Raw genomic sequence first — 27,653 nt, forward strand, 5'->3', positions numbered from 1 at the left:
CTTGCTTGTAGAGGTTCCACCTACCCCAGAAAGAGCCCCAATTATCCAAGAATCCAAAACCCTCCCTCCTGCACCATCCCTGTAGCCATGTGTTCAACTCCTCTCTCTCCCTATTCCTCGCCTCACTAGCGCATGGCATGAGCAACAAACCAGAGACAACAACTCTGTTCGTCCTAGCTCTCTGCTTCCATCCTAGCTCCTTGAATATCTGCCTTAAATCCCCATCTCTCTTCCTACCTATCTCGTTGGTGCCAATGTGGACCACGACTTCAGGCTGCTCCCCCTCCCACTTAAGGATCCCAAAAACACGATCAGAGACATCACGCACCTTGGCACCTGGGAGACAACACACCAACCGTGAGTGTCTCTCATCCCCACAGAATTTCCTATCTGTCCCCCTAACTATGGAGTCCCCAGTGACTACTGCTCTGCTCCTCTTCCCCTTCCCTTCTGAGCAGCAGGGACAGACTCTGTGCCAGAGACCTGTGCCCCACTGCTTTCCCCTGGTAAGTCGTTTCCCCCCCCCCCCCCCCACCAACAGTATCCAAAACGGTATACTTACTGTTGAGGGGAATGGCCACAGGGGATCCCTGTACTGCCTGCCGGTTTCCTTTCCGTCCCCTGATCATAACCCATCTGCCTTTTTCTTGTACCTGAGGAGTGATTACCTCCCTGTAACTCCTCTCAATAACCCCCTCCGCGTCCCGAATGATCTGAAGTTCATCCAGCTCCAGCTCCAGTTCCCTAATGCAGTTGAAGGAGCTGGAGTTGGGTGCACTTCCCACAGATGTAGTCAGCAGGGACACCAGCGGTGACCCTTGCCTCCCACATTCTGCAGGAGGAACATTCAACTGCCCTGACCTCCGTTCCCATTCTAAATTCCCAAGACTTTTAAAAAATAAAGAATATAAAATAAACTTGTTACCTTACCAACCAGGCACACAGAACCTTTTTATTGGTTAGAGGAGGATGATGGGCGGGAGACACTACCTGAAACACTACTCGGGTAATGCAACCACACAAATATATTACCTCACTCACCAGTCCCGTGTCTGCTCCTGCTCAGTGTACCTCTGCCTATTCACGAGGTAAGCTTTTTGTAGATTCAAAAACAGTGACTCACCAGCTTTCTGACAGGTTCCTGCTCGCGCTGCTGCTGCAACCAGAAATGGCCAAAAGATAGGCCAACAAGGAGCAAAGCCACATTAGATTTGGTACTGGGTAATGAGCCTGGCCAGGTGTTAGATTTGGAAGTAGGTGAGCACTTTGGTGATAGAGATCACAATTCTGTTATGTTTACTTTAGTGATGGAAAGGGATAGGTGTATACCACTGGGCAAGAGTTACAGCTGGGGGAAAGGCAAATACAATAAGATTAGGCAAGATTTGGGGAGCATAGGATAGGGAAGGAAACTGCAAGGGATGGGCACATTAGAAATGTGGAGATTATTCAAGGAAAAGCTCCTGTGTCCTAGATAAGTATGTACCTGTCAGGCAGGGAGGAAGCTGTAGAGCGCAGGAGCCATGGTTTATGAAGGAGGTGGAATCTCTCTTCAAGAGGAAGAAGGCGGCTTATGTTAGGATGAGATGTGAAGTCTCAGTTAGGGCGCTTGAGGGCTACAAGGTAGCCAGGGAAGACCTAAAGAGAGAGCTCAGAAGAGCCAGGAGGCGACATGAGAAGTTGTTGGTGGACAGGATCAGGGTAAACCCTAAGGCTTTGTATAGGTATTTAAGGAATAAAAGAACAACGAAAGTAAGATTAGGCCCAATTAAGGATAGTAGTGGTAAGTTGTGCGTGGAGTCAGATGAGATAGGGGAAGTGCTAAATGAATATTTTTCAACAGTATTCACTGTAGAAAACGACAATGTTTGTTGAGGAGAATACTGAGATACAAGCTAATAGACTAGGTGGGATTGAGGTTCACACGGAAGAGGTATTAGAAATCCTACAGAGGGTGAAGATAGATAAGCCCCCTGGACCAGATGGAATTTATCCTAGGATCCTCTGGGAAGCCAGGGAGGAGATTGCCGAGCCTTTGGCATTGATGTTGAACTCCGTTTTAAGAAGGGGAGTAGAAACAACCCTGGTAATTATAGACCAGTGAGCCATACCTCAGTTGTTGGTAAAGTGTTGGAAAAGGATATAAAGGGATAGGATTTATCATCTAGAAAAGAATAAATTGATTAGGGATAGCCAGCACTGTTTTGTGAAGGGACGGTCGTGCCTCTCAAACCTCATTGAGTTCTTTGAGAAGGTGACCAAACAGGTAGATGAGAGTAAACCGGTTGATGTGGTGTATATGGATTTCAGCAAGGTGTTCGATAAGGTTCCACACAGCAGGCTATTGTACAAAATGAGGAGGAATGGAATTGTGGGAGATATAGCAGTTTGGATCGGAAATTGGCTTGCTGAAAGAAGACAGAGGGTGGTAGTTGATGGGAAATGTTCATTCAGGAGACAACTTACTAGTCGTGTACCGCAAGGGTCAGTGTTGGGTCCACTGCTGTTTGTCATTTTTATAAATGACCTGGATGAGGGCATAGAAGGATGGGTTAGTAAATTTGCAGACGACACTAAGGTTGGTAGAGTTGTGGATAGTGATGAAGGATGCTGTAGGTTGCAGAGAGACATAGATAAGCTGCAGAGCTGGGCTGAGAGGTGGCAAATGGAGTTTAATGCGGACAAGTGAGGTGATGCACTTTGGTAGGAGTAACCAGAAGGCAAAGTACTGGGCTAATGGTAAGATTCTGAGAAGTGTAGATGAGCAGAGAGATCTTGGTGTCCATGTACACATCCTTGAAAGTTGCCACCCAGGTTGGCAGAGCTGTTAAGGCACACAGTGTTTTAGCTTTTATTAATAGAGGAATTGAGTTCCGGAACCAAGAGGTTATTGTGAAGCTGTACAAAACTCTGGTGCGGCCGCACTTGGAGTATTTTGTACAGTTCTGGTCACTGCATTATAAGAAGGATGTGGAAGTTTTGGAAAGGGTGGAGAGGAGATTTACTAGGATGTTGCCTGGTATGGAGGGAAGGTCTTATGAGGAAAGGCTGAGGGACTTGAGGCAGTTTTCATTAGAGAGAAGAAGGTTGAGAGGTGACTTAATTGAAACATATAAGATAATCAGAGGGTTAGATGGGGAGAGCCTTTTTCCTTGGATGGTGACGGCGAGCACGAGGGGGCATAGTTTTAAATTTGAGGGGTGAAAGATATAAGACAGATGTCAGAGGTAGTTTCTTTACTCAGAGTAGTAAGGGAATGGAATGCTTTGCCTGCAACGGTAGTAGATTCGCCAACTTTAGGTACATTTAAGTCGTCATTGGATAAGCATATGGACGTACATGGAATAGTGTAGGTTAGATGGGCTTGAGATCGGTATGACCGGTCGGCATAACATCGTGGGCCGAAGGGCCTGTACTGTGCTGTTATGTTCTATGTTCCTCCCTCAATCTTTCCTCATAAGACCCGCCCTCCAGTCCAGGCAGCATCCTGGTAAATCTTCACTGCACTGTCTCTAAAGCTTCCACATCTTTCCTGTAATGAGGTGACCAGAACTGAACACACTACTTCAAGTGTGGCCTAAACAGGGTGTTAGAGTGCAGCATAACCTCACAGCTCTTAAAATCAATTCCCCTGCCAATGAAAGCCAATCCACCATGCACCTTCCTTGCAACCCTGTCAACTCCGGTAGCAACTTTGTGGGATCAATGGACATGGACCCCAAGGCCCCTCTGTTCCTCCACACTGCTGAGAATCCTGTCATTAACCCTGGATTCTACATTCAAATTCAACCTTCCAAAATGAATCACTTCACACTAATCTGGGTTGAATTCCATCTGCCACTTCTTTGCCCAGCTCCGCATCCTGTCAACATCACGTTGCAATCTACAACCGGCCTCCATGCTGTCCACAACTCCACCAACCTTCGTGTCATTGGCAAACTTACTAACCTACAAGCAGGAATGGCCAGCTGTATTTGGGCGGCTCAGTGGTTAGCACTGCAGCCTCACAGCGCCAGGGACCCAGGTTCGATTCCAGACGTGGGTAACTGCCTGTGCGGAGTTTGCACATTCTCCCTGTGTCTGCATGGGTTTCCTTCAGGTGCTCCAGTTTCCTCCCAAAATCCAAAGATGTGCAGATCGGCCATGCTAAATTGCCCATAGTGTTCAGGGGTGTGTGGGTTATAGGGGGATGGGCCTGGGTGGCCCGCTCCAAGGGGCGGTGTGGACTTGTTAGGCCGAAGGGCCTGTTTCCACACTGTAGGGAATCTAATCTAATTCAAAACACATTTATCCCCAGTGTTGAGCTTATTTTCCCCAAGACCTAAAAGGTATCTAACCTCGCTTACAGGGAGGGGAAGGTGGGTTGGTGACGCCTCCTCATCCAAGTCATTTATAAAGATCACAATGAGCAGATGTCCCAGAACAGATCACTGATCACCAAGCTCCAGGCTGAATATTTCCATCTACTATCACCTTCTGTCTTCTATTGGACAACTATTCTGTATCCAGAAGTCGAAATTTGTGAAACGGAGATTCTGCCCAAAACGTTTGGAGACTAAAACAAGAGGACCAAAAATATTTAAGTCCAAATTTAACAGCAGTCTCCTTGTTTTAGCAGCTAGAATTACACTGCCTGCTTCTATATTGTTCCTTTGCGAACTGTTTTACAAGCTCAGCTGAGATTAGTTCAGTCCATGTTTCACAGTCAAGAACATTAAGAAGAAAAGGCCAGAAAACAAGTTGAGTGGTAGGTCTGCAAATAATCATAGATCAAGACAGTTTTACTTGATCAGTGAGTACTACTTCCATATAATTTGATCAAGGGTCGATTTACCTCAGAAACAGATTTTAATTACCATCAAGTAACAAATTCATACACTGTTAGTTAAGTAGAACTAAAGAATCAATAACATTTACACAAATGTCTTACTTTTGCGGGAGAACAGAGTTGCCCGAGGAGTCCGACACCTGAAGCTCCAAACTGTCCGACATTACTGCTGAGGAAGCACTTATGATGTAAACGATGTTTCTGCTGTTCAAATCTTTCTGTGTGAACTTATTCCATATAAATCCCCCTAGGCAGCAACAAATCACAAGATCAGTGCATCTGTTAAAGTATTTTTTCTTTGTTCTCTTTAGAGAATAGATGACAGGTTTAGACAGAGGATCTCGATCGGCGCAGGATTGGAGGGCTGAAGGGTCTGTTCCTGTGCTGTAACTTTCTTTGTTCTTTATACATAAAAAAACACTCTAGGCAGTGTTTCATCAATTGGTGACTGAAATAAATATAATTCTCAAGGATGCAAGCAATGCATAGTTAGTGTTGGCTTTTTCTTTAAATAATCATTAAAGTGCAGGGTTTGAACTAACAGCTGCCTATTTGTCATGTGTCCCTTATTGTCCTTTAGTTAGTCCAGTGAAGATTTATTCCTGAGAATTGTGCTATAAAGAGAATTTGGGTAATGTGAAAATAACCTCTGGAATTTAGAAGAATGAGAAGTGATCTCATTGAAACACAAGATTCTGAAGGGACTTGACTGCATGGATACTGAGAGAAGGTGGGTGCGGGTAAAAAGTCTCTACCTCAATACAGGATAAGAGGCAGGCCATAGAAGACCAAGACAAGGAAGAATTTCTTCATTTAGATGCTGAGGAAAGAATATTCATACCTGAAGTTGCCAGAAGCTTAAAGAATATGGAGTGGGATGAGAAATGGAGTGGAGGTCTAGGAGCAGCTACAAGCTGGTTGAAATTTGGAACCTACTTGAAAGACTCTACATATTTGAAAATTCTAAATTTCTGTAAAGTGGGAATGCAGAGTGAATTAAATCACAGTAGGCTTGGAAGCTGGTGGGTGGCCAGTGATGAAAGAGAGAGATAGGGGGAGAAAGAAAGGGAGAAAATTCAAGTCATGGAGAAGTGCAGAGAGGGACGTCAGCAGAATTCTGGATGTAGTATTCTGGGCCATCATTAAGCAACATCTGCCACATGCTGTATTAAAATGTTTTTCCTCATGTTGACATTGCTTCATTTATAGTCACTTTTTAAATCTGTGGCTGGAGAGATGATGGGAACTGCAGATGCTAGACAATCCAAGATACCAAAGTGTGGAGCTGGTTGAACACAGCAGGCCAAGCAGCATCTTAGGAGCACAAAAGCTGACGTTTCGGGCCTAGACCCTTCTAGGTCCGAAACGTTAGCTTTTGTGCTCCTAAGACGCTGCTTGGCCTGCTATGTTCACCAGCCCCACACTTTGGTATCTTTAAATCTGTGGCTTCTGCTTCTCTATACTTCAACCAAAAGGAAAAGTTTTCCCTTCTGTCCAAACGGCTTACCATTTTGAACACTATGATCAAGTCGCCTCTCTTTCCTATCTCCTAGGAAAAATTATTCCAAATCTATTTAGGTAACTGAAGTTCCTCCTCGTTGGGATGATTCTTGTGAATCTTTAATGCCTTCTCATCCATCCTAACGTTGTAGTCTTTTATTTTCGGCAGGGTGATTTACCAAATACAGCAACACCTAGGTTCGTTCTTGCATTATAAGAACTAAAAGTGGCTTGTGATATCAACATATATTCCATCACAGGAGTCTCAGTATCTGGTCGGATATTAAGGTTTTTTTTAGTTACGTGCTTCCACCACCATGTCACGCTTCAACTGGCCCAAAATAAAATAAAGTATGAGATATTTATATTCTCAGGTTATAAACTGTGATTATGGTGATGATATCATTAATATCCTGCATACTAATTGTGAAACAAAATATCAAAGTACAGTGCTGAAAAGTGAGCACAATACTCCAGTTGACATTTGAACCAGTGTTTTACGCAGGTTTAAAACATTTTTGTACACTGTACAAAAGTGCAATGAAAGAACAGTTTCGAATTTAACATTTCTTGGCAAGAAGACATCGCTTAACAGTGTATGACTGCAAGGAATCCTGGCAAAGCGGAGATCTAGAGTGGTTCAATGGAAGAAGCCATCATAGTGTCAAACTTCATATTACAAAATGGGTTTTGATTTTTCAGATGGTAATCATCATAGCTCCAAGATAAGTGGAAGCAGATATGATTGTGACTTTAAAGGCCGTCTTGACAAATAATTTAATAAGATGGGATGGGTAGAGGGTTTTAGTTGTGATGGGCAGCATGTCGGTACAGGCTTGGAGGGCCAAAGAGCCTATCCTGTGCTATAATTTTCTTTGCTCTTTACAGCAGAGCCAGAATTCCAGCATTCAATCATTTGTGACAGCTTCATCAGACTGTTGTCTTATCATTTGCCCCAGAAACGAGTCATTTTCTAATGATTCCCAGTGTTCGGTGCCATTCAAACACCTTTTTATACTGAATCAATGGGAGTGTACAGACTATAATCTCAGTTTAACCTGACAAAGGGAGGGTAATATTTGCACCACGTTGAATTCTGGCCCAATCTTCAGAATTTCCAGCCCCTTTACCTTCATCACCATCACTGTGGCTTCAATGGGGCCATCAGGGTTCTACAGGAAAATGCTCAGTAAATACACGTCAAGTTAATATTTTTTTAAGAACCATTTATAAGAATTCTAGCTGCCTTGGAAGACACTTTTACATTTAAATATTATAAAAAGCTCCTGTCTATCTGCTGGAAGGAGATGATGTTGTTGTGGTAATGTCACTGGATTAATTACCCAGAGAGTCCGGCTAATCCTCTTAATAATAAATTAAAATCCCAATATGGGATCTGGAATTGAAATTAATTTCAGAAATAGCAACCAGGAAGCTATCATTGATTGTCATATAAGGCAATCAAATTCACTAATACTTTTCAGGGAGTGAAATCTGCTGTCCATACCTGATGTAGTCCACATGTGACTCGACCTACAGTAATGTGGTTGACCTTAACTATCCACTGAAATGGCTGAGCAAGTCACTTAGTTCAAGGGCGATTAGAGATGGCATCAAGCCCGGATCCGAAAAAAGTAATTTTTAACTAACCTTTAAGACTCTTACAAAGATTGTTCAATCCCAGTTTTGAAATGTTCATTTCACTCTGATCCTCAGCAGCTTTATTTGTCTTATTTATCCTGACATTGTTCCTAAATTTTGTCTGCCTCTCATTTTAAGATTACATTCTATAGTTCCCCCAACAATGAAACAGAATAGTTTCCGTCCAATTTACTCAATATTTGGATCATTTTGAAAATCTGTTAGAATATTAGGAACAGCAAGGGAGCAGTCACCTCATTAGGGGTTTACTACAGGCCCCCCAATAGCAGGGAGATTGAAGAAAGCATAGGTCGACAGATTTTGGAAAAGTGTGGTTGCAGTAGGGTTGTTGTAATGGGTGACTTTAACTTTCCTAATATTGATTGGAACCTGCTTCATTCAAATCTTCTGCTCGGAGCTGTATTTGTAAGGTGTGTTCAGGAGGGTTTCCTAACGCAGTATGTTGACAGGCCGACAAGGGGAGAGGCCATTCTAGACTTGGTGCTCGGAAACGAGCCGGGGCAGGTATCAGATCTTGTGGTGGGAGAGCATTTTGGTGATAGTGACCATAACTGCCTCACATTCTACACAGCTATGGAGAAGGAGAGGATTAGGCAAAATGGGAGGATATTTAATTGGGGAAGAGGAAACTATGACGCGATTAGACACGAGTTAGGAAGCATGGACTGGGAGCAATTGTTCCATGGTAAGGGAACTATAGACATGTGGAGACTGTTTTAAGGAACAGTTGTTGCGAGTGATGAGTAAATATGTCCCTCTGAGACAGGCAAGAAGGGGTAAGATAAAGGAACCTTGGATGACGAGAGCGGTGGAGCTTCTTGTGAAAAGGAAGAAGGTAGCTTACATAAGGTGGAGGAAGCTAGGGTCAAGTTCAGCTAGAGAGGATTACACTCAGGCAAGGAAGGAGCTCAAAAATGGTCTGAGGAGAGCCAGGAGGGGGCACGAGAAAGGCTTGGCAGAAGGAATCCGGGAAAACACAAAGGCATTTTACACTTATGTGAGGAATAAGAGAATGGTCAAAGAAAGAGTCGGGCCAATCAGGGATAGCATAGGGAACTTGTGTGTGGAGTCTGAGGAGGTAGGGGAAGCCCTAAATGAGTTTTTTGCTTCTGTCTTTACGAAAGAAACGAACTTTGTAGTGAATGAAACCTTTGAAGAGCAGGTGTGCATGCTGGAATGGATAGAGATAGAGGAAGCTGATGTGCTGAAAATTTTGTCAAATATTAAGATTGACAAGTCGCCAGGCCCGGACCAGATTTGTCCTCGGCTGCTTTGGGAAGCGAGAAATGAAATTGCTTCGCCACTTGTGAAGATCTTTGCATCCTCTCTCTCCACTGGAGTCGTACCTGAGGACTGGAGAGAGGCAAATGTAATTCCTCTCTTCAAGAAAGGAAATAGGGAAATCCCCGGCAATTACAGACCAGTAAGTCTCACGTCTGTCGTCTGCAAGGTGTTAGAAAGGATTCTGACGGAAAGGATTTATGACCATCTGGAGGAGGATGGCTTGATCAAATACAGTCAACACGGCTTTGTGAGGGGTAGGTCATGCCTCACAAACCTTATCGGGTTTTTTGAGGATGTGACTAGAAAAGTTGATGGTCGAGCTGTGGATGTGGTGTATATGGACTTCAGCAAGGCATTTGATAAGGCTCCCCATGGTAGGCTCATTCAGAAGGTCAGGAGGAATGGGATACAGGGGAACTTAGCTGCTTGGATACAGAATTGGCTGGCCAACAGAAGACAGCGAGTGGTAGTAGAAGGAAAATATTCTGCCTGGAAGTCAGTGGTGCGTGGGGTTCCACAGGGCTCTGTCCTTGGGCCTCTACTGTTTGTAATTTTTATTAATGACTTGGATGAGGGGATTGAAGGATGGGTCAGCAAGTTTGCAGACGACACAAAGGTCGGAGGTGTCGTTGACAGTATAGAGGGCTGTTGTAGGCTGCAGCGGGACATTGACAGGATGCAGAGATGGGCTGAGAGGTGGCAGATGGAGTTCAACCTGGATAAATGCGAGGTGATGCATTTTGGAAGGTCGAATTTGAAAGCTGAGTACAGGATTAAGGATAGGATTCTTGGCAGTGTGGAAGAACAGAGGGATCTTGGTATGCAGATACATAGATCCCTTAAAATGGCCACCCAAGTGGACAGGGTTTTTAAGAAAGCATATAGTGTTTTGGCTTTCATTAACAGGGGGATTGAGTTTGAGTCGTGAGATCTTGTTGCAGCTCTATAAAGCTTTGGTTAGACCGCACTTGGAATACTGCGTCCAGTTCTGGGCGCCGTATTATAGGAAAGGTGTGGATGCTTTGGAGAGGGTTCAGAGGAGGTTTACCAGGATGCTGCCTGGACTGGAGGGCTTATCTTATGAAGAGGTTGACTGAGCTTGGTCTCTTTTTCATTGGAGAAAAGGAGGTGGAGAGGGGACCTAATTGAGGTATACAATATAATGAGAGGCATAGATAGAGTTGATAGCCAGAGATTATTTCCCAGGGCAGAAATGGCTAGCACGAGGGGTCATAGTTTTAAGCTGGTTGGTGGAAAGTATAGAGGGGATGTCAGAGGCAGGTTCTTTACGCAGAGAGTTGTGAGAGCATGGAATGCGTTGCCAGCAGCAGTTGTGGAAGCAAGGTCATTGGGGTCATTTAAGAGACTGCTGGACATGTATATGGTCACAGAAATTTGAGGGTGCATACATGAGGATCAATGGTCGGCACAACATTGTGGGCTGAAGGGCCTGTTCTGTGCTGTACTGTTCTATGTTCTATGTTCTATAATTGCATTTGGATCTGATGTTGGCTACTGTGAACAAACAATGCAGAATGGAGTGCCTGTGCTGTTACATTGTCATCTCCTGGTGTGGCAGCACATTAACATGCCAGTTATTTCTGAATTGATCCATTTAAAACAAATCATTTGATGCATATACAGCTCATCGCTCCTTCTGTTGTTCTTTGGTATTCCATAGGGACAACCTGTTTTGAATAGATTAAAATTAAAGGCAGATTTGAGGCCTTGAGCAATTGCATGTGGGTATAATAAACATGTCCTTTCTGCTGATTTACCACTGGTGTCTAAACCTATGGACTAAAACTACTGGAATCGTTTGTTTCAATGTCAAATACATCCCCAGGAAATGACATGCTAAATAAAGATAAAACCAAATGGGGGGAAAAAAGCTATTTTTGGATTTGGTTGGAGAGGGTGACTGAGTGGCTGATCTGTACACAGGGACCACTCCAGTGTTGGAGTCTGGGAAATGGAGAAATCTCAGATTCAGAGATGGATACAGCACAACAAGGCCCTTCAGCCCATCAAGTCTGCACCAATATAAGAAAGGCACATTAGTCCCAATTTCCTGCACTTAAATGCTGTGAAATCTCACATGCTCACCCAAATAATTTTTTTTAAAAAGGTTGTAAGGTTTCCGGCCTCTGCTACCTTCCCAGAAAATACATTCCGGATTCCCACCACCTGCTGAGTGAAAAAGACCTTTTCCCAAATCCCCTTGTGAATATCTTGTCCATTACCCTCAAACAATATCTTCTCATGAGAGAGACTCCTCAACCAAGGGGAACAATCACTCTCTATCGATGCTGTCCATACTCCTCATAATCTGTATCCCTCAATCACATCCACCGCAGTCTTCATTGCTCTAAAGTAAGTAATCTAAGCTCAGCTAGTCTCTCATTGCTCAATTTCTCCAGCCCAGGCAACATCCTGTTGAGCATCCTCTGTGCCCCTGCTAGTGCTAATATATCCTTCATGCAATGAGGTGACCAGAATTGCATACAGCACTCTACAGCTTTGGTCAAGCCACAACTGTACCTCCTTACTCTTACACTCTATGCCACGAATGATGAAAGCAAATGTCACATATGTATTCTCCACTATCCTAATCACTTGCTCTGTCAATTTGCTCCAATCCTGGTGACATGCTGGCAGCAATACTGATACAGAGGAAGTGAGTGCTTGGCATAGAATCCCAAAAGTTTTACCAATGGTTGATGGGCAGGACCGCCCTGGAAACTACAAGCCTGAATCTGCTAGAGTTATTGCCAGATGAGCAGAGAGTACTGACTTGTCAAAAGCCTGAGCACAGAACATAGGAGCAGAAAAATTCTATTCTGGCTAGGGGAGGCCATGAATGTGTTCTTGTGCTATCAGGAGAGGCAGAAAACATTCAAGAATAATGATTAGAGCAGTCCATTAAGTTGCTCAAGGTCTACCATTTGTGTTAACCAGAACACAGAGCTCATAGTTGGCAGCATAACGCAAGAAACCTCCCTAAACTGAAACATGCTCTAAAGGAAACATTGAGAGATTGGAAAATACTTTAAACAAAGGACTTGGTGATCTGGCACCCACTGTCAATTTCTAGGGAGTTGCACGAACCATAAATTTAGCCAACTGAGCTATTTCAACAAGACAGCTAAAAGCACATGTTTTTCCTGCAATATATTTCTTCCGACCAACCACAGGTCTCAGAAATATGAAACGATAATGACTAGTTGTCTGAATGTGTGGAGCCGTATTAATATTATCCAGGAAAAAGTAGTTGGCTTGGTTTTTGCACTTGATACACAATTTAATATCCTGTCATTCAGCACTATGAGCTGTGGTTGCAGTATGGACAAAGAATGCTTTAGAACATTATCTACGATGTTGCCCCTCCTGGGTGTTGTAAGCTCTCTCACCAGTAAGGACAACAGCAGCAACGTCAAATGAGCAACATCACTGCAAATTACCAATACACAACAGTATTAATCTTTAGGCAAAGTTCATGGTTAACAAGTTAGAGGTGTTGACAGCACAGACTCAAGCTAAGGGGAAGGAGGAAAATATCTGGACTGAAAAAGGAAGTTGGATAAGTGAATTGAAAGAATGAGGGGAAATGAACACCAGTACAAGAAATAAAGTTAAAAAACACAAGTGATTTTGAGGAAAGTTATGTGAATTATTTGAAGTATCAATATCTTTTCGGTTGTGATTATTGAAAATAAAGCAATATGCAGTATGCAATACAACCTGTTAAATTCTAGTTATGAGCATGTTGATTTCAATCATGGTATCTGGGAAATTATGTACATGCACGATTTTACATTTGATCATACCAGTTTGATTTTTATTTTTAAATAGGAAGGGAATATAGTATATTGGAAGAGCTGAACATTGTTATTTGCCGTCTCTACTGGAGTGGTGTAGATAAAATTGATCCACTTTGAGTCCATATGTTAATCTTTTCTCAGTACAACATTTAACACCAAATTTGATGTTTATTGCCATCCATTCACTACGATGAAGGTATACTGCAGAAATTTTCTTTGTAACACCATTCTGAAACTTAATACAACAGCATTCACAATTTGAGGAGGGGGTAGCACCCCTACTTTCCCTAGGGATGAGCAATACATGCTGTATTGGCAATGCCACACATTTCCCAAAAGCAATAACAAATGCTAAGTATAGAAGAAGAGAAATACAGTGATAGAAATGCAAGCAAACATGAAAGTAAGTAAAGGTAGCTTCACACAAGTAGAGAAAGGAGAGCAGAAACTAAGCATGAAAGAAGTTGAGATAATGCGAACTGCAGATGCTGGAGAATCCAAGATAGCAAAGTGTGAAGCTGGATGAACACAACGGGCCAAGCAGCATCTCGGGAGCACAAAAGCTGACGTTTCAGGCCTAGACCCTTCATCAGAGAGGGGGATGGGGAGCGGGTTCTGAAATAAAGAGAGAGAGAGGGAGAGGCGGACTGAAGATGGATAGAGGAGAAGATAGGTGGACAGGAAAGTATAGGTGGGAAGGTGGGGAGGGGATAGGTCAGTCCGGGGAGGGCAAACAGGTCAAGGAGGTGGGATAAGGTTAGTAGGTGGGAAATGGAGGTGTGGTTTGAAGTGGGAGGAGGGGATAGGTGTGAGGAAGAACAGGTTAGGGAGGCGGGGATGAGCTGGGCTGGTTTTGGGATGCAATGGGGGAAGAGGGAGATTTTAAAGCTTGTGAAGTCCACATTGATACCATTGGGCTGCAGGGTTCCCAAGCGGAACATGAGTTGCTGTTCCTGCAACCTTCGGGTGGCATTATTGCGGCACTGCAGGAGGCCCATGATGGACATGTCGTCTAAGGAATGGGAGGGGGGAGTTAAAATGGATCGTGACTGGGAGGTGCAGTTGTTTGTTGCAAACCGAGCAGAGGTGTTCTGCAAAACGGTCCCCAAGCCTCCGCTTGGTTTCCCCAATGTAGAGGTAGCCACACAGGGTACAGTATACTACATTGGCAGATGTGCAGGTGAACATCTGCTTAATATGGAAAGTCATCTTGGGGCCTAGGATGGGGGTGAGGGAGGAGGTGTGGGGGCAAGTGTAGCACTTCCTGTGGTTGCAGGGGAAGGTGCCAGATGTGGTGGGGTTGGAGGGGAGTGTGGAGCGGACAAGTGAGTCAAGGAGAGAGTGGACTCTCCGGAAGGCAGACAAGGGTGGGGATGGAAAAACGTCTTGGGTGGTGGGGTCGGAAAGAAGTTCAGTAGCCCTAAGAAGCACAAAACTGACTATGGTGAGTGTTTAGTTCTAATTATGTTCACGTTAAAAACAATTTAATCCTGTCAAGCCAGTCACTAGATGTTCCACATGTACTAGCTCATTCTCAAAAACATTAAACACTTGTATTAAAGCTGAATTAAAACACATTCTCCCCATTCTAGATTGTTAATTTTATTATTTTATCAAGATGTAGACTGGTCTTAGTATCTTATTTGAAAGACCACACCATTATACTGATTGACAACTTAGACATTATATTTGCACTTGAAGGATGACTTGAATCCATGAGCTAAGAGAAATCACAGAATCCCATAGTGTGTGGAAACAGGCCCCTCAGCTCAACAGGTCCACACTGACCCTCAGACATCCCACCCAGAACCCCCCCCCCCCACCCAACTTATACCCACCTAATGTACACTCCCCCGAATACTTAGGGCAATTTAGCACAGCCAATCCATCTAGCCTGTACATCTTTTCATGGTGGGTGGAAACTAGACATGGGAAGAAAGTGCAAACACCACACAGACAATTGCCTGAGGGTGGAAGCAAACGCAGGTTCCTGGCACTGTGAGGCAGCAGTGTTAACCATTGAGCCACTGTGCACCGAGGAATAGGCAACTAAACTATGCTGATACCTATACTCGCAGTCGAGCACATAACCACTTCGCAAATCAAGTACAATGGAAAAGAAATCAAATCTTTGAGGAAAACCATCATAATAGTGAATGTTTGAACCAGTTTAGTTGTAGAATCGAATCATAGTCATAGAGCTGTACAGCATGGAAACAGACCCTTTGGTCCAAGTCAGTTATGTTGATCAAATACCACAAAAAACTATTCACATGTGTCAGCATTTGGCTCATATCCCCCTAAACCCTTCCTATTCATATACCCATCCAGATGCCCTTCAAATGCTGTAATTGTACCAGTTCATTCTATACATACACAATCCTCTGCATGAAAATGTTTTTCCTTCAGTCCCTTTTAAATTTTTCACCTCTCATCTTAAACCTATGACATTCAGGTTTTGGACTCCCCCCCACCCCGCAGAAAAGACCTTGTCTATTCACCCTATCCATGCCCCTCATGATTTTATAAACCTCTATAAACGTCACCCCTCACTATAGTTCAAATACTCCAACCCTGGCAACATCATTGTAAATCTTTTCTGAACTCTTTCAAGTCTCACAACATCCTTTCTACAGCAGGGAGACCAGAATTGAATGCATTATTCCAAAAGTGGCTTAATCAATGCCATGTACAACTGCAACATCACCTCTCACCTCCTATACTCAATGCAAGAACACCAAATGCCTTCTTCACTATCCTGTCTGCCTGGAAGTCCACTTCTCAAGTAATTATGAACCTACACTCAAAGGTTTTTGTCTTTTTTATTCATTTGTGGGATGTGGGCATCGCTGGCTGGTCAGCATTTCTTGCCTATCCCTATTTGCTCTTGAGAAAGGTGATGGTGAGCTGCCTTCTTGAACTGCTGCAGTTCTCCAGCTGTGGGTTGACCCACAATGCTCTTAGGGAGGGGATTCCAGGATTTTGACCCAGTGACATTGCAGGAAAAGTGATATATTTCCAAGTCAGGATGGTGAGCAACTTGGAGGGGATATTGGAGGTGGGGTGTTCCTGTATACCCGCTGCATTTGTCCTTTTAGATGGAAGTGGTCATGGGTTTGGAAGGTGCTGTCTGAGGATCTTTGGTGAATTTCTGCAGTGCATCTCGTAGATAGCACACACTGCTTCTGAGTGTCGGTGGTAGAGGGAGTGGATGCTTGTGGATATAGGGCCAATCAAGCGGGCTGCTTTGACCTAGATGGTGTCAAGTTTCTTGAATGTTGTTGGGGCTGCACTCTTCCAGGCAAGTGGGGCGTATTCCAACAAACTCCTGACTTGTGCCTTGTAGATGGTGGACAGGCTTTGAGGAGTCATCGAGTGATTTACTCGCCGCAGTATTCTCAGCTTCTGGCCTGCTCTTGTAGTCACTCAATGCGGTGAGTCCAGTTGAGTTTCTGGTCAATGGTAGCTCCCAGGATGTTGATAGTGGGGGATTCAGTGATGATGACACCATTGAATGTCTGGGGCAGTGGTCAGTTTGTCTCTTAGAACATAGAACATAGAACATAGAACAGTACAGCACAGAACAGGCCCTTCAGCCCACAATGTTGTGCCGACCATTGATCCTCATGGATGCACCCTCAAATTTCTGTGACCATATGCATGTCCAATATTTGTGATGGTCATAGCCTGGCATTTTAATGGCACGAATGGCACTTGCCACTTCTCAGCTCAAACCCATATATTGCCCAGATTTTATTGCATGTGAACATGGACTGCTTCAGTACCTGAGGAGTCACGAATGGTGCTGAACATTGCGCAATCATCGGCAAACATCCCCACTTCTGACCTTATGATGGAGGAATGGTCATTGATGAAGCAGCTGACGATGTTTGAGCCTAGGACGCTACCCTGAGGAACTCCTGTAGAGATGCCCTGGAGCTGAGATGATTGACGTCCCAGAACCATGACCATCTTCCTATGTGTCAGGTATGACTCCAACCACTGGAGAGTTTGTCCCCATACCCATTGATTCCAGTTTTGCTAGGGCTCCTTGATGGCACTCTGGGGCAAATGCAGCCTTGGCATCAAGGGCTGTCACTCTCACCTCACCTCTGGAATTCAGCTCTTTTGTCCATTTTTGAACCAAGCCTGCAATGAGGTCAGGAGCAGAATGGCCCTGGTGGAACCCAAACTGGGCTTCACTGAGCAGGTTATTTCTGAGCAGGTGCTGCTTGATAGCACTGTTGATGACACCTGCCATCATTTTACTGATGAGCAAGAGTAGACTGGTGGGGCGGTAATTGGCTGGGTTGGATTTGTCCTGCTTGTGTGTACAGGACTTACTTGGGCAATTTTCCACATTGTCGGGTAGATACCAGTGTTGTAACTCTATTGGAACAGCTTGGCTCAGGGAGGCGCAAGGTCTGGAGCACAAGTCTTCAGTACTATTGCTGGAGTATTGTCAGGGCTGGTAGCCTTTGTAGTATCTGGTGTCTCCAACCATTTTTTGATATCATGTGGAGTGAGTTTAATTGGCTGAAGACTGGTATCTGCAATGGTAGGGACCACTAAAGGATGCCGAGATGGATCATCCACTTGGCACTTCTGGTTGAAGATTGCAGCAAATGCTTCAGCCTTATCTTTTGCATTGATGTGCTAGGGTCTTCCATCTTTGAGGATGGGGATATTTGTGCAGCCTCCTCCTCCAGTGAGTTGTTTAATTATCCACCACCATTCACGACTGGATATGGCAGGACTGCAGAGCTTCGATCTGATTCATTGGTTGTGGGATTATTCAGCTCTGTCTATCACTTGCTGCTTTCACTGTTTTGGTGTGCAAGTAGTCCTGTTTGGTGGCTTCACCAGGTCACCTGATCATCAGGTATGCTTGGTGCTGTTCTTGATATGCTCTCTTGCACTCTTCTTTGAGCCAGGGTTGATCTCCTGGCTTGATGGTAATGGTTGAGTAGGGAGATATGCCTGACCATGAGGTTACAGATTGTGCTGGTGTATAATTCTGCTGCTGTTGGTGGCCCATAGTGCCTCATGGATGCCCAGTCTTGAGTTGCTTGGACATTGTTCTCGATGTGAAGGCGGGACTTCGTCTCCACAAGGACTGTGCAATGGTCATTCTTACCGATACTGTCATGGACAGGTGCAATTGCAGCTGGAAATTAGGAAGGATGAGATCACGTATGTTTTTCCCTCTTGATAGTTCCCTCAGCACCTGCCGCAGACCCAGTCTCGCAGCTATGTCCTTTAGGACTCAACCAGCTTGATCAGCAGTACTGCTGCCAAACCACTGTTGGTGGTGGACATTGACATCCTCCAACCAGAGTACTTTTTGTGCGCCTGCCATCCCCAGTGCTTCCTCTCAGTGTTCAACATTGGGGAGTACTGATTCATCAGCTGGGGGATGACTATATGTGGTAATCAGCAGGATGTTTCCTTGCCCATGTATAACTTGAAGCCATGTGATTTCAGGGGGTTCAGAATCAATGTTGAGGGCTCTGAGAGCAACACCACCTCAACTGTATACAACTGTGCCACCCCTCTGCTGGGTCTGTCCTGCTGGTGAGACAGGACATATCCGGGGATGGTGATGGTGGTGTCTGGGAGTGTTCAGCAACACTCCCCAGGACCTTACCATTAAATGTATAAGTCCTGCATTAATTTGCCTTTCCAAAATTCAGCATCTCACTTTTATTTAAATTAAGCACCATCTGCCATGCCTCAGCCTATTAGCCATCTGATCAAGGTTCCAATGTACTCTGAGATAACCTTGTTTGCTGTCCAATACACCTCCAATTTGGTGTGATCTGCAGACTTACTAACGACATCTCTTATGTCCACATCCAAATCATTTTGATAAATGACAAAAAGCAGTGGACCCTGTACTGGTACATTGCTGGTCACAGGACTCCAGTCTGAAAAGCAACACTCTACCACCACCATCCGTCTTCTATCTTCAAGCTAATTCTGTGTCCATTTGATACAGAATTATTTCTCCCTGTATTCCATGTGGGACTAACTAGTCTACCACGAGGAACCTTGTCAAACATCTTACTGAAGTCCATACAGATCACGTCCACCGCTTGGCACTCAATCACCTTTGCAACTTCCTCAAAAAACTCAATCAAGTTAGTCAACATGATTTCCCACGCACAAGGCCATGTTGACTATCCCTAATTAGTCCTTGCACTTCTAAATACAAGTAAACTCTGTCCTCCAGGATTCTCTTCCATAACATGCCCACCGCTGTTGTCAGGCTCACTGGTCTATTGTTACTTGGCTTTTCCTCATCACCTTCTCTAAATAGTGGCACATTGCTAGCCAACCTCCAGTCCTATGACATCTCACCTGTGTCTACTGATGTTATAAATATATCAGCAAGGAGCCCAGGGATCACTTCCCCCATTTCATTCAAGGCTCTAACGTGCACCTGATCAGGTCTGCGGGATTTAGTAATTTAACCTAAAATAAATATTGGCATATCTAAAACTATAAATGACATGAGAATATAAATGACTAAAAAATTACTGATGAAATCTTCAAAGCGTAAACTACTGTACCAGTGGTAACATTTTCCAAGTAACCAATATTTGGCGCACGTAAAATGTGGTAAATGAGTTCTTCATCTTTACTTTCATGACCAGATGCTTTCAAGTGTTGAGAGGAAATATATATTCCATACTTTTGATTTTTGAGCACTTCAACTTTTGATGGACATTGAAGGTAGACAATTCTTGGGAAAGCCTTGTCCTCATGGTCCACCTGAGCAAAACCAATAATTAATTATTAGCTCTCTCAGTACAAAGAATCTTTTTCTAAAATGTTCATCTCCACATTTTATTGCTGTTCTACATCTTCTACAAATACCGAAACAAGAGAGAGAAATTATTTTCATTTATTTTTTAATAGGATTCTCAAAAGCAATCACAGCAACAATCAAAAATGTATCCAGTCTTAAAACACAGAACAGTACAGCACAGTACAGGCCCTTCAGCCCAGTTGTGCCGAACTTTTACCCTAATCCTAAGGTCTCTAACCTCCACTCCTACCTTATACTGTCATCTAGATGCCTATCTAATAGCCACTTAAATGCCCCTAATGAGGCCAACTCCACCACCCTCTCTGGCAATGCATTCCATGCCCCCACCACTCCCTGAGTAAAGAACATACATAGAACATAACATAGAACATTACAGCACAGTACAGGCCCTCCGGCCCTCGATGATGTGCCAACCTGTCACCGATCTGAAGCCCATCAAACCTACACTATTCCACGTACATCCATATGCTCATCCAATGACGACTTAAATGTACCTAAAGTTGGCGAATCTACTACCGTTGCAGGCAAAGCATTCCATTCCTTTACTACTGTCTGAGTAAAGAAACTACCTCTGACATCTGTCCTATATCTTTCACACCTCAATTTAAAGCTATGCCCCCTCGTGCTCGCCGTCACCATCCGAGGAAAAAGGCTCTCCCTATCCACCCTATCTAACCCTCTGATTATTTTATATGTTTCAATTAAGTCACCTCTCAACCTTCTTCTCTCTAATGAAAACTGCCTCAAGTCCCTCAGCCTTTCCTCATAAGACCTTCCCTCCATACCAGGCAACATCCTAGTAAGTCTCTTCTCCACCCTTTCCAAAGCTTCCATATCCTTCTTATAATGCGGTGATCAGAACTGTACGCAATACTCCAAGTGTGGCTGCACCAGAGTTTTGTACAGCTTCACAATAACTTCTTGGTTCTGGAACTCGATCCCTCTATTAATAAAAGCTAAAACACTGTATGCCTTCTTAACAGCCCTGTCAACCCGGGTGGCAACTTTCAAGGATCTGTGTACATGGACACCAAGATCTCTCTGCTCATCTACACTTCTCAGAATCTTACCATTAGCCCAGTACTTTGCCTTCTGGTTACTCCTACCAAAGTGCATCACCTCACACTTGTCTGCATTAAACTCCATTTGCCACCTCTCAGCCCAGCTCTGCAGCTTATCTATGTCTCTCTGCAACTCCACCGACCTTAGTGTCGTCTGCAAATTTACTAACCCATCCTTCTATGCCCTCATCCAGGTCATTTATAAAAATGACAAACAGCAGTGGACCCAACACCGACCCTTGCGGTACACCACCAGTAACTGGACCTCTGACGTCTCCCCTATATCTACCTCCACTCACTTTAAAACTCTGCCCCCTCATAATAGCTACCTCCACCCTAGGAAAAAGTCTCTGGCTGTCTACTCTATCTATACCTCTGATCATTTTGTACACCTCTTTCAAGTCACCTCTCATCCTTTGTCGTTCTAAAAAGATAAGCCCTAACTCTCTTAACCTTTCCTTGTAAGATCTTCCCTCCATTCCAGGCATCATTCCGAGACATCTCCTCTGCATCTTTTCCAATGCTTCCACATCTTTCCTGCAATGAGGTGACCAGAACTGGACACAATACCCCTGATGTGGCCGAACCAGGCATTTGTATAGCTGGAGCATAACTTCAGGGCTCTTGAACTCAATCCCTCTATTAATGAAAGCTAACACACCATATGCCTTCTTAACAACTCTATCCACCTAAGTAGCAGCTTTCAGGGAACTGTGAACATGAACCCCAAATCCCTCTCCTCCTCCACTCTGCCAAGAATCTTTCTGTTAACCCTGTATTCTGCTTTCAAATTTGTTCTCCCAAAATGAATCACCTAATGCTTTTCAGGGTAAAACTCCATCTGCCACTTCTCAGCCCAGATCTGCATCCTATCAATGTCCCTTTGTAACCTAGAAAAGCCCTCCGCACTGTCCACAACACCACCCAGCTTTGTATCTTCTGAGAACTTGCTAATCCACTGTTCCACTCCTTCATCCAAATCATTTACAAAAATCACAAATAGAAGAGGACCCAGAACAGATCCTTGTGGTACACCACTTGTAACTGAGCACCATGTTGAATATTTTCCATCCGCTGCCACTCTTTTTGTCTTCTAAGGGTCAGCCAATTCTGACTCCAATTTGCCACATTTCCCCCATCCCATGCCTCCATACCTTGGGGAACCTGATCAAATGCCTTACTTAAATCCATGTATAACACATCCACTGCTCTACCTTAATCCATGTGTTTGGTCACCTCTTCAAAGAGTTCAATAAGGTTTGCGAGGCATGATCTACCTCTCTCAAATCCATGCTGACTATCACAAATCAAACTGTGCCTTTCCAAGTGATCATAAATCCTATCTCTCAGAATCCTTTCCAATAATTTGCCCACCACTGATTTAAGACTAACTGGCCTGTAATTTCTGGGGTTATCTCTATTCCCTTTTTTGGACAAGGAAATGACGTTAGGCTCTCTCCAATCTTCCGGCACTATGCCTGTGGACAGTGAGGACGAAAAGATCATGCCAAAGGCACTGCGATCTCTTTCCTCACTTCCCATAGAATACCTGGATAAATCCTATCAGGCCCGGGGAACTTATCTGTCTTCAACTTCCTCAAAATTCCTGGCACATCTTCCTTACAAACATCGACCTCTTCTAGCCTACTAGCCTGTTTCACACTGTCCTCCTCTACAAGTAGGTACCCCTCAGTTGTGAATACCAGAGAAAAGTATTCATTAAGGACCTCTCGTATCTCTTTAGGCTCCGTGCACAAATTCTCTTTACAATCCTTGATCAGCCCTATCCTTTCAATGGTAATTCTCTTATTCCTCATGTACGTGTCCAAAGCCTTGGAGATTTCCTTGATCCTATCTGCCAAGGTTTTCTCATGCTCCCTTATCGATCTCCTAAAACCTTTTTTCAGCTCCTTCCTGGATAACTTGTATCCGTCTACAGCCTTTCCTGTCCCTTGTTTCCTAAACCTTACAAAAGCATCCTTCTTCCTCTTAACCAGTCATTCGACCTCTCTTGAGAACCAAGGCTCCCACACTTGACCGCATCTTCCCTGCCTGCTAGGGACAAACACATCGAGCACAGGCAGTATGCATTCCATAAACAATCCGCTCATTTCAGTAGTGCTCTTCCCTGAATAGCATCTGTTCCCAATTTATGTTACCCAGTTCTTGCCTAACAGCAATAAAAAGGTGTAGAGCTGGATGAACACAGCAGGCCAAGCAGCATCTTAGGAGCAGGAAAGCTGACGTTTCGGGCCTATAGGCTTCCCTGCTCCTAAGATGCTGCTTGGCCTGCCGTGTTCATCTAGCTCTATACCTTGTTATCTCAGATTCTCCAGCATCTGCAGTTCCTATTATCTCTTTTGCTTAACAGAATTGTAATTACCCTTCTCCCAGTTATAAACCTTACCCTACTGTGTGCACTTCTCCTTTTCCATGACTATTGTCAAAGTAACAGGGTTATGATCACTAAATAACAGTTATGATCGCTTCACTCACTCATTTCTCACTGTAAAAGTATTCAGTTTTAGCGCATAACATGTGCAAAACACTAAACTGGAGCAACCATTCAAATACTGTGTCTATAACAGCAGGAAAGAGGCTAGGCAGTAACTCGCCTCACAAAAACTGTTCATCATCTACAAGGGACAACTCAGGAGTACGAAGAAATACTTCCCAACTGCCTGGGTGAGGGTAGCTCCAATATCGCTCAAGTAGCTAAACACTGTTCAGAACAAAGCAGCCAGCTTGATTGTCATGCCATCTACCACCTTCAGCATCCATTCTCTCCACCTATAACATTCAGCAGCAGTAATGAATACAATTCAATATCTCTAATAGCCCACCAAGGTTCCTTCGATGGTACCATCCAAATCTCTGACAACATCCATTTGGAGGTCAAGGACAGCAGACGTGTGGGGACAGTCCCTTTCCAAACCACACACTATCCTGACTTGGGACTACATCCAAACTTTCACTCTCACTGAGTCAAGCTGTCTTTCTAATGCATTATGGGTGCACCTAACACTTCACAGTGGTCAAAAATGTGCTGTCTTCCTTGAGAGTTCTCAAGGGCTTGTTTCTTGTTTTCAAGGGCTATTTTGTAATGCTCACTAACTCCTTCATCAGCTGACTGCAGTTACACATTAACAAATCTGTATTTGTATTAACCTTTGGGTATTTCACCTAGCAAAAGATGTAGAATTAGAACAATTCAGTAACATAATTGTATATTTTATGTATACATAAAAACACATTAAAATTTATAATATAATTCATGACCATTTCTTAAACTGAGTCACGAGCATTGATTCAAGTAATTTCGAGGACATTGCAGTATTTAAAAAAGCACAAGACATCTGGTAAAGTTAACAATAGAAATTTTTCTCTAAAATAACTGACACATCCTTTGTAAAATGCATATTTATTTGCAAGAAATTGTTCCTTACGATGACTTCAAGTTTTCTTGGCTTCCACTAAGCTGAATATTCCTTTGTGGCAGGTTTAAAACGGTTTGCTCCTCGTAACAGTCTCCATGCCCATTACATTCAACCCACCTGTCCACCGACCATGATCCTTTGTGACCATTTACTTCTCCCCCATAGCCTCACTCTTTACAATCACTCACTGCTCTGCATGCTTAGCAAACAGGTTTCTCTGCCACCCCCCCGACTTTACTTGCACACACTGCCCTCGGGCCTCACCATCCTTGTTTACCATCATTACTTAACCTCTTGCTGCTCCTCCCATCACAGGCTGCAATCATCCCATGTCTGCTGGTGATAAGATGCACAAGGGAGAAACAGCTTGCAGTTGGAGGAACGGATTCTTCCAAAATTTCTTAGTTTCACGTAGTTCCAATTGGTTAGCACTGCAAGTCATTCTTAACAGGCAATTTGGGGCCTTTCAGGTGCAAATGCATCTGTTGACTTGTATTTTGAAAGCTGCCCATGAGGACAGGCGCAGTTCAAGAAAGCAGCTCACCATCACTTCATTCGGGAAAGGCAATAAATGCTGCCCAGCCAAAATGCTCATGCGCTAAGAATGACCTTATTTTTAATGAAAAGTATATTAATTCCCATTGGGACTTCTCAGATTTCATTTGAAGCTTTTCCCCATAATTCATTGCATCTGATCAACAGAATATTTCTAACATCCCTCTGATCATTTTTTAACTTCATGATCTAAAATTCTTAAACCATAATTCAGGTCCCAGCATTCATATTCCTAAAAGGAGGACAGCAGGATAACACAATCTTCAGGAATTGTGCTTGCACAGGTCAATAATGCTTCTGCATGCATCAGGATTGATAAGAAAGCTTCATTCAATGCCTTTAGGAGTTGAGTCCATCTGACCAAATTAGCATGTTTCATCACCAAAGCCCCGTTCTTAAAGAACAAAGAATAGTACAGCACCAGATCAAACCCTTCAGCTCACTAAGACTGTGTCAACGTGATGCCTTTCTAAACGCAAATACTTTTACCCCTATGTTGTTTGAATCCCTCTACTCAATGCCTGTTCATATATTTGCAAACATGCCTCTTGAACATTGGAGACTGAAACAGTAACACCATCTCCTCTGGTACTGCATTCCAGATACTTACCACTCACTGTTTAAAACACTTACATCTCACATATCCTTTAAACTTACTAACTTCTACGTTACACTTATGTCCCCTAGTAATTGGCATTTCTACTCTGAGACTATCCATTCTGTCCACACTTTGCAAAATTTTGTAAACTTCTTTCAGTTCACCCTCTATCCTTTGATGTTCAAGTGAAGACTAATCAAGTTTGTCCAGTCTCTCCTCATAGCTAATAGCCTCCAAAACAAGCAACACTCTGGTAAACCATTTATAGAACCTTTTCAGAGTTTCCACAGCCTTTATTCATCTTTATGTATTTTAAAACTCCAGCATCTCTTTACCTGTAATAAAATTCAAGACATCACTATTTACTTCTTCACAGCCTTACTGGCCTTAGCCTCTGACTCCTCCTTGATAATTTTACTTGCTGCTCTGGTTCCCAAAACCCTGCCACATTAGTTTTAACCTTCCTAAGTGGCACTAGCAAACCTCCCTGCCAGTATATTGGTACCCCTCCATTTCATATACAACCTGTCCTTCTAGTACATTTCGCACATGCCCCAGAAGACATTCCAATGATCTACATATCTGAAGCCCTCCCTCCCACACCAGTGTAGATTACCTCAAGCCACTTGCCTGAATTGTGAATACGGATGGTTCAGTCTGCAATTTTCCGTTGACAAGAAAGCCATGATTTGTCCGATCAGTGACAACAAAGGTAAAGCTGTCAATCTGCAAATCTCCTCCAGCGTGTTTGTACGCAACATCCATATTGTCAACATCTAACTGGGAGAAGTTGTGCTGCTTTAGAACAGTCCCTTTGAGGTGCAGTTGTCCATGCTGTGGCTGCTGTGCAATGATGTAGGTGAGGTTCTGTGGAGGGGTATCAGGATCAGACAGCTGTAACACATCAGGAGGAATGGACACCATGGAGCCTTCAACTAATCGGATCCCTTTGTTGCTCACCAGTGTGGGTGGGATGCAATCAATTTTCTTAATGATGATCTCAAGACTTCCATTTCTCGTGGACAGTCCATTGCTGATAATGAATCTAACAAAGTGGTAGAAGCAAGGCAACTTTCAGTAACTTTTTCTGATTCACGATCTATAGAAATGAAATAATAAATTGACAAATACCTTTAACAATGATTCGGGTCCCAATGGCTCTGTAACCAAGTTCAGAAATATGGCCCTATGTAATTTGCCAAACATTGTGTTTTATATTGACCAACAGTTGCTATCCCAGGACCTAGCAGAACTAAAGAGAGCCCAGGCTACATTTCACTTAGTTCCCAAGTCCTTAGTTAAAATGTTAAAACGGGGCGGGAGAGCCTATCCATATACTTGACAATTACCATGCAGCATTGTAACATCAAGAACAGCAGACAGGAGACAGCTTCAACCCTTTTTTGGGAGGACAGCCCCTCTTAGAGTGCAGATTATCCAGCAGCTTGATCATAGACACAACAGCATTAGATTAGAAGAATTGCCACAGCTGGAAGATAGATCTCCACACTGAGGAACTTATGAATATCCTGGCTTGGGGATCTCAGTGAGGGCTGAGGTGTATAGGGAAAACGGGTTCAAGAGCCAGTGAAGGACTAGCTTTGGGTGAGGGGGGTGGAAGTAATGGCATGGCTCCAGGTGGCCAAGGAAACTTGCAAAAGATAGTCACAACCCATTTCTAACATCAGCCCACTTACATACAGCCAAAAATGACCATAGTTACTTTCAACAAACGGAAAACAATGATTGATTTTGGAAATGTGAACTAATGCGCAACGTGATGGCTGTTTTCACCAAGCTTGAGGGAAGATCATGGACCTGAAGGATTGGGCACAATTTTCCCAATCTAGAGGACCCAAATTCACTTTTAGCAGTGATGAGATTGGCTCAGAGATATTCCAAGAGGTAGCATCCCAAATGGCATCTTCCTCATTTGCCATGCTGTTAGGGATTCCAGGAGTTCTGGAAGTTGCCTCCAAAGGAACAGGAGCTTTGAAGTTGAGGCAGCTCTATCAGAAGAGGTGGATACTGCTGACTGTGCTCACACAACTGCACCCTACCTCCAAGGGCATGTC

At 43.7% G+C, this 27,653-nt stretch overlaps 1 protein-coding gene across 1 annotated transcript in view; it reads right to left on the reverse strand.

Moving 5' to 3' along the window:
- Positions 1-27,653, reverse strand: part of frem1a (Fras1 related extracellular matrix 1a) — a 395,391-nt gene that overhangs the window by 44,265 nt on the left and 323,473 nt on the right. Inside the window, exons 24-26 of the mRNA XM_059645008.1 lie at positions 26,209-26,623; positions 19,668-19,869; positions 4,931-5,075 (exon numbers count right to left, since the gene is read on the reverse strand). Coding sequence (XP_059500991.1) covers positions 4,931-5,075; positions 19,668-19,869; positions 26,209-26,623 — 762 coding nt within the window. The remainder of the gene's footprint in view (positions 1-4,930; positions 5,076-19,667; positions 19,870-26,208; positions 26,624-27,653) is intronic.

This window comes from Stegostoma tigrinum, chromosome 3 (genome assembly GCF_030684315.1).
Source record: "Stegostoma tigrinum isolate sSteTig4 chromosome 3, sSteTig4.hap1, whole genome shotgun sequence".
NCBI classification, from domain to species: domain Eukaryota; kingdom Metazoa; phylum Chordata; class Chondrichthyes; order Orectolobiformes; family Stegostomatidae; genus Stegostoma; species Stegostoma tigrinum.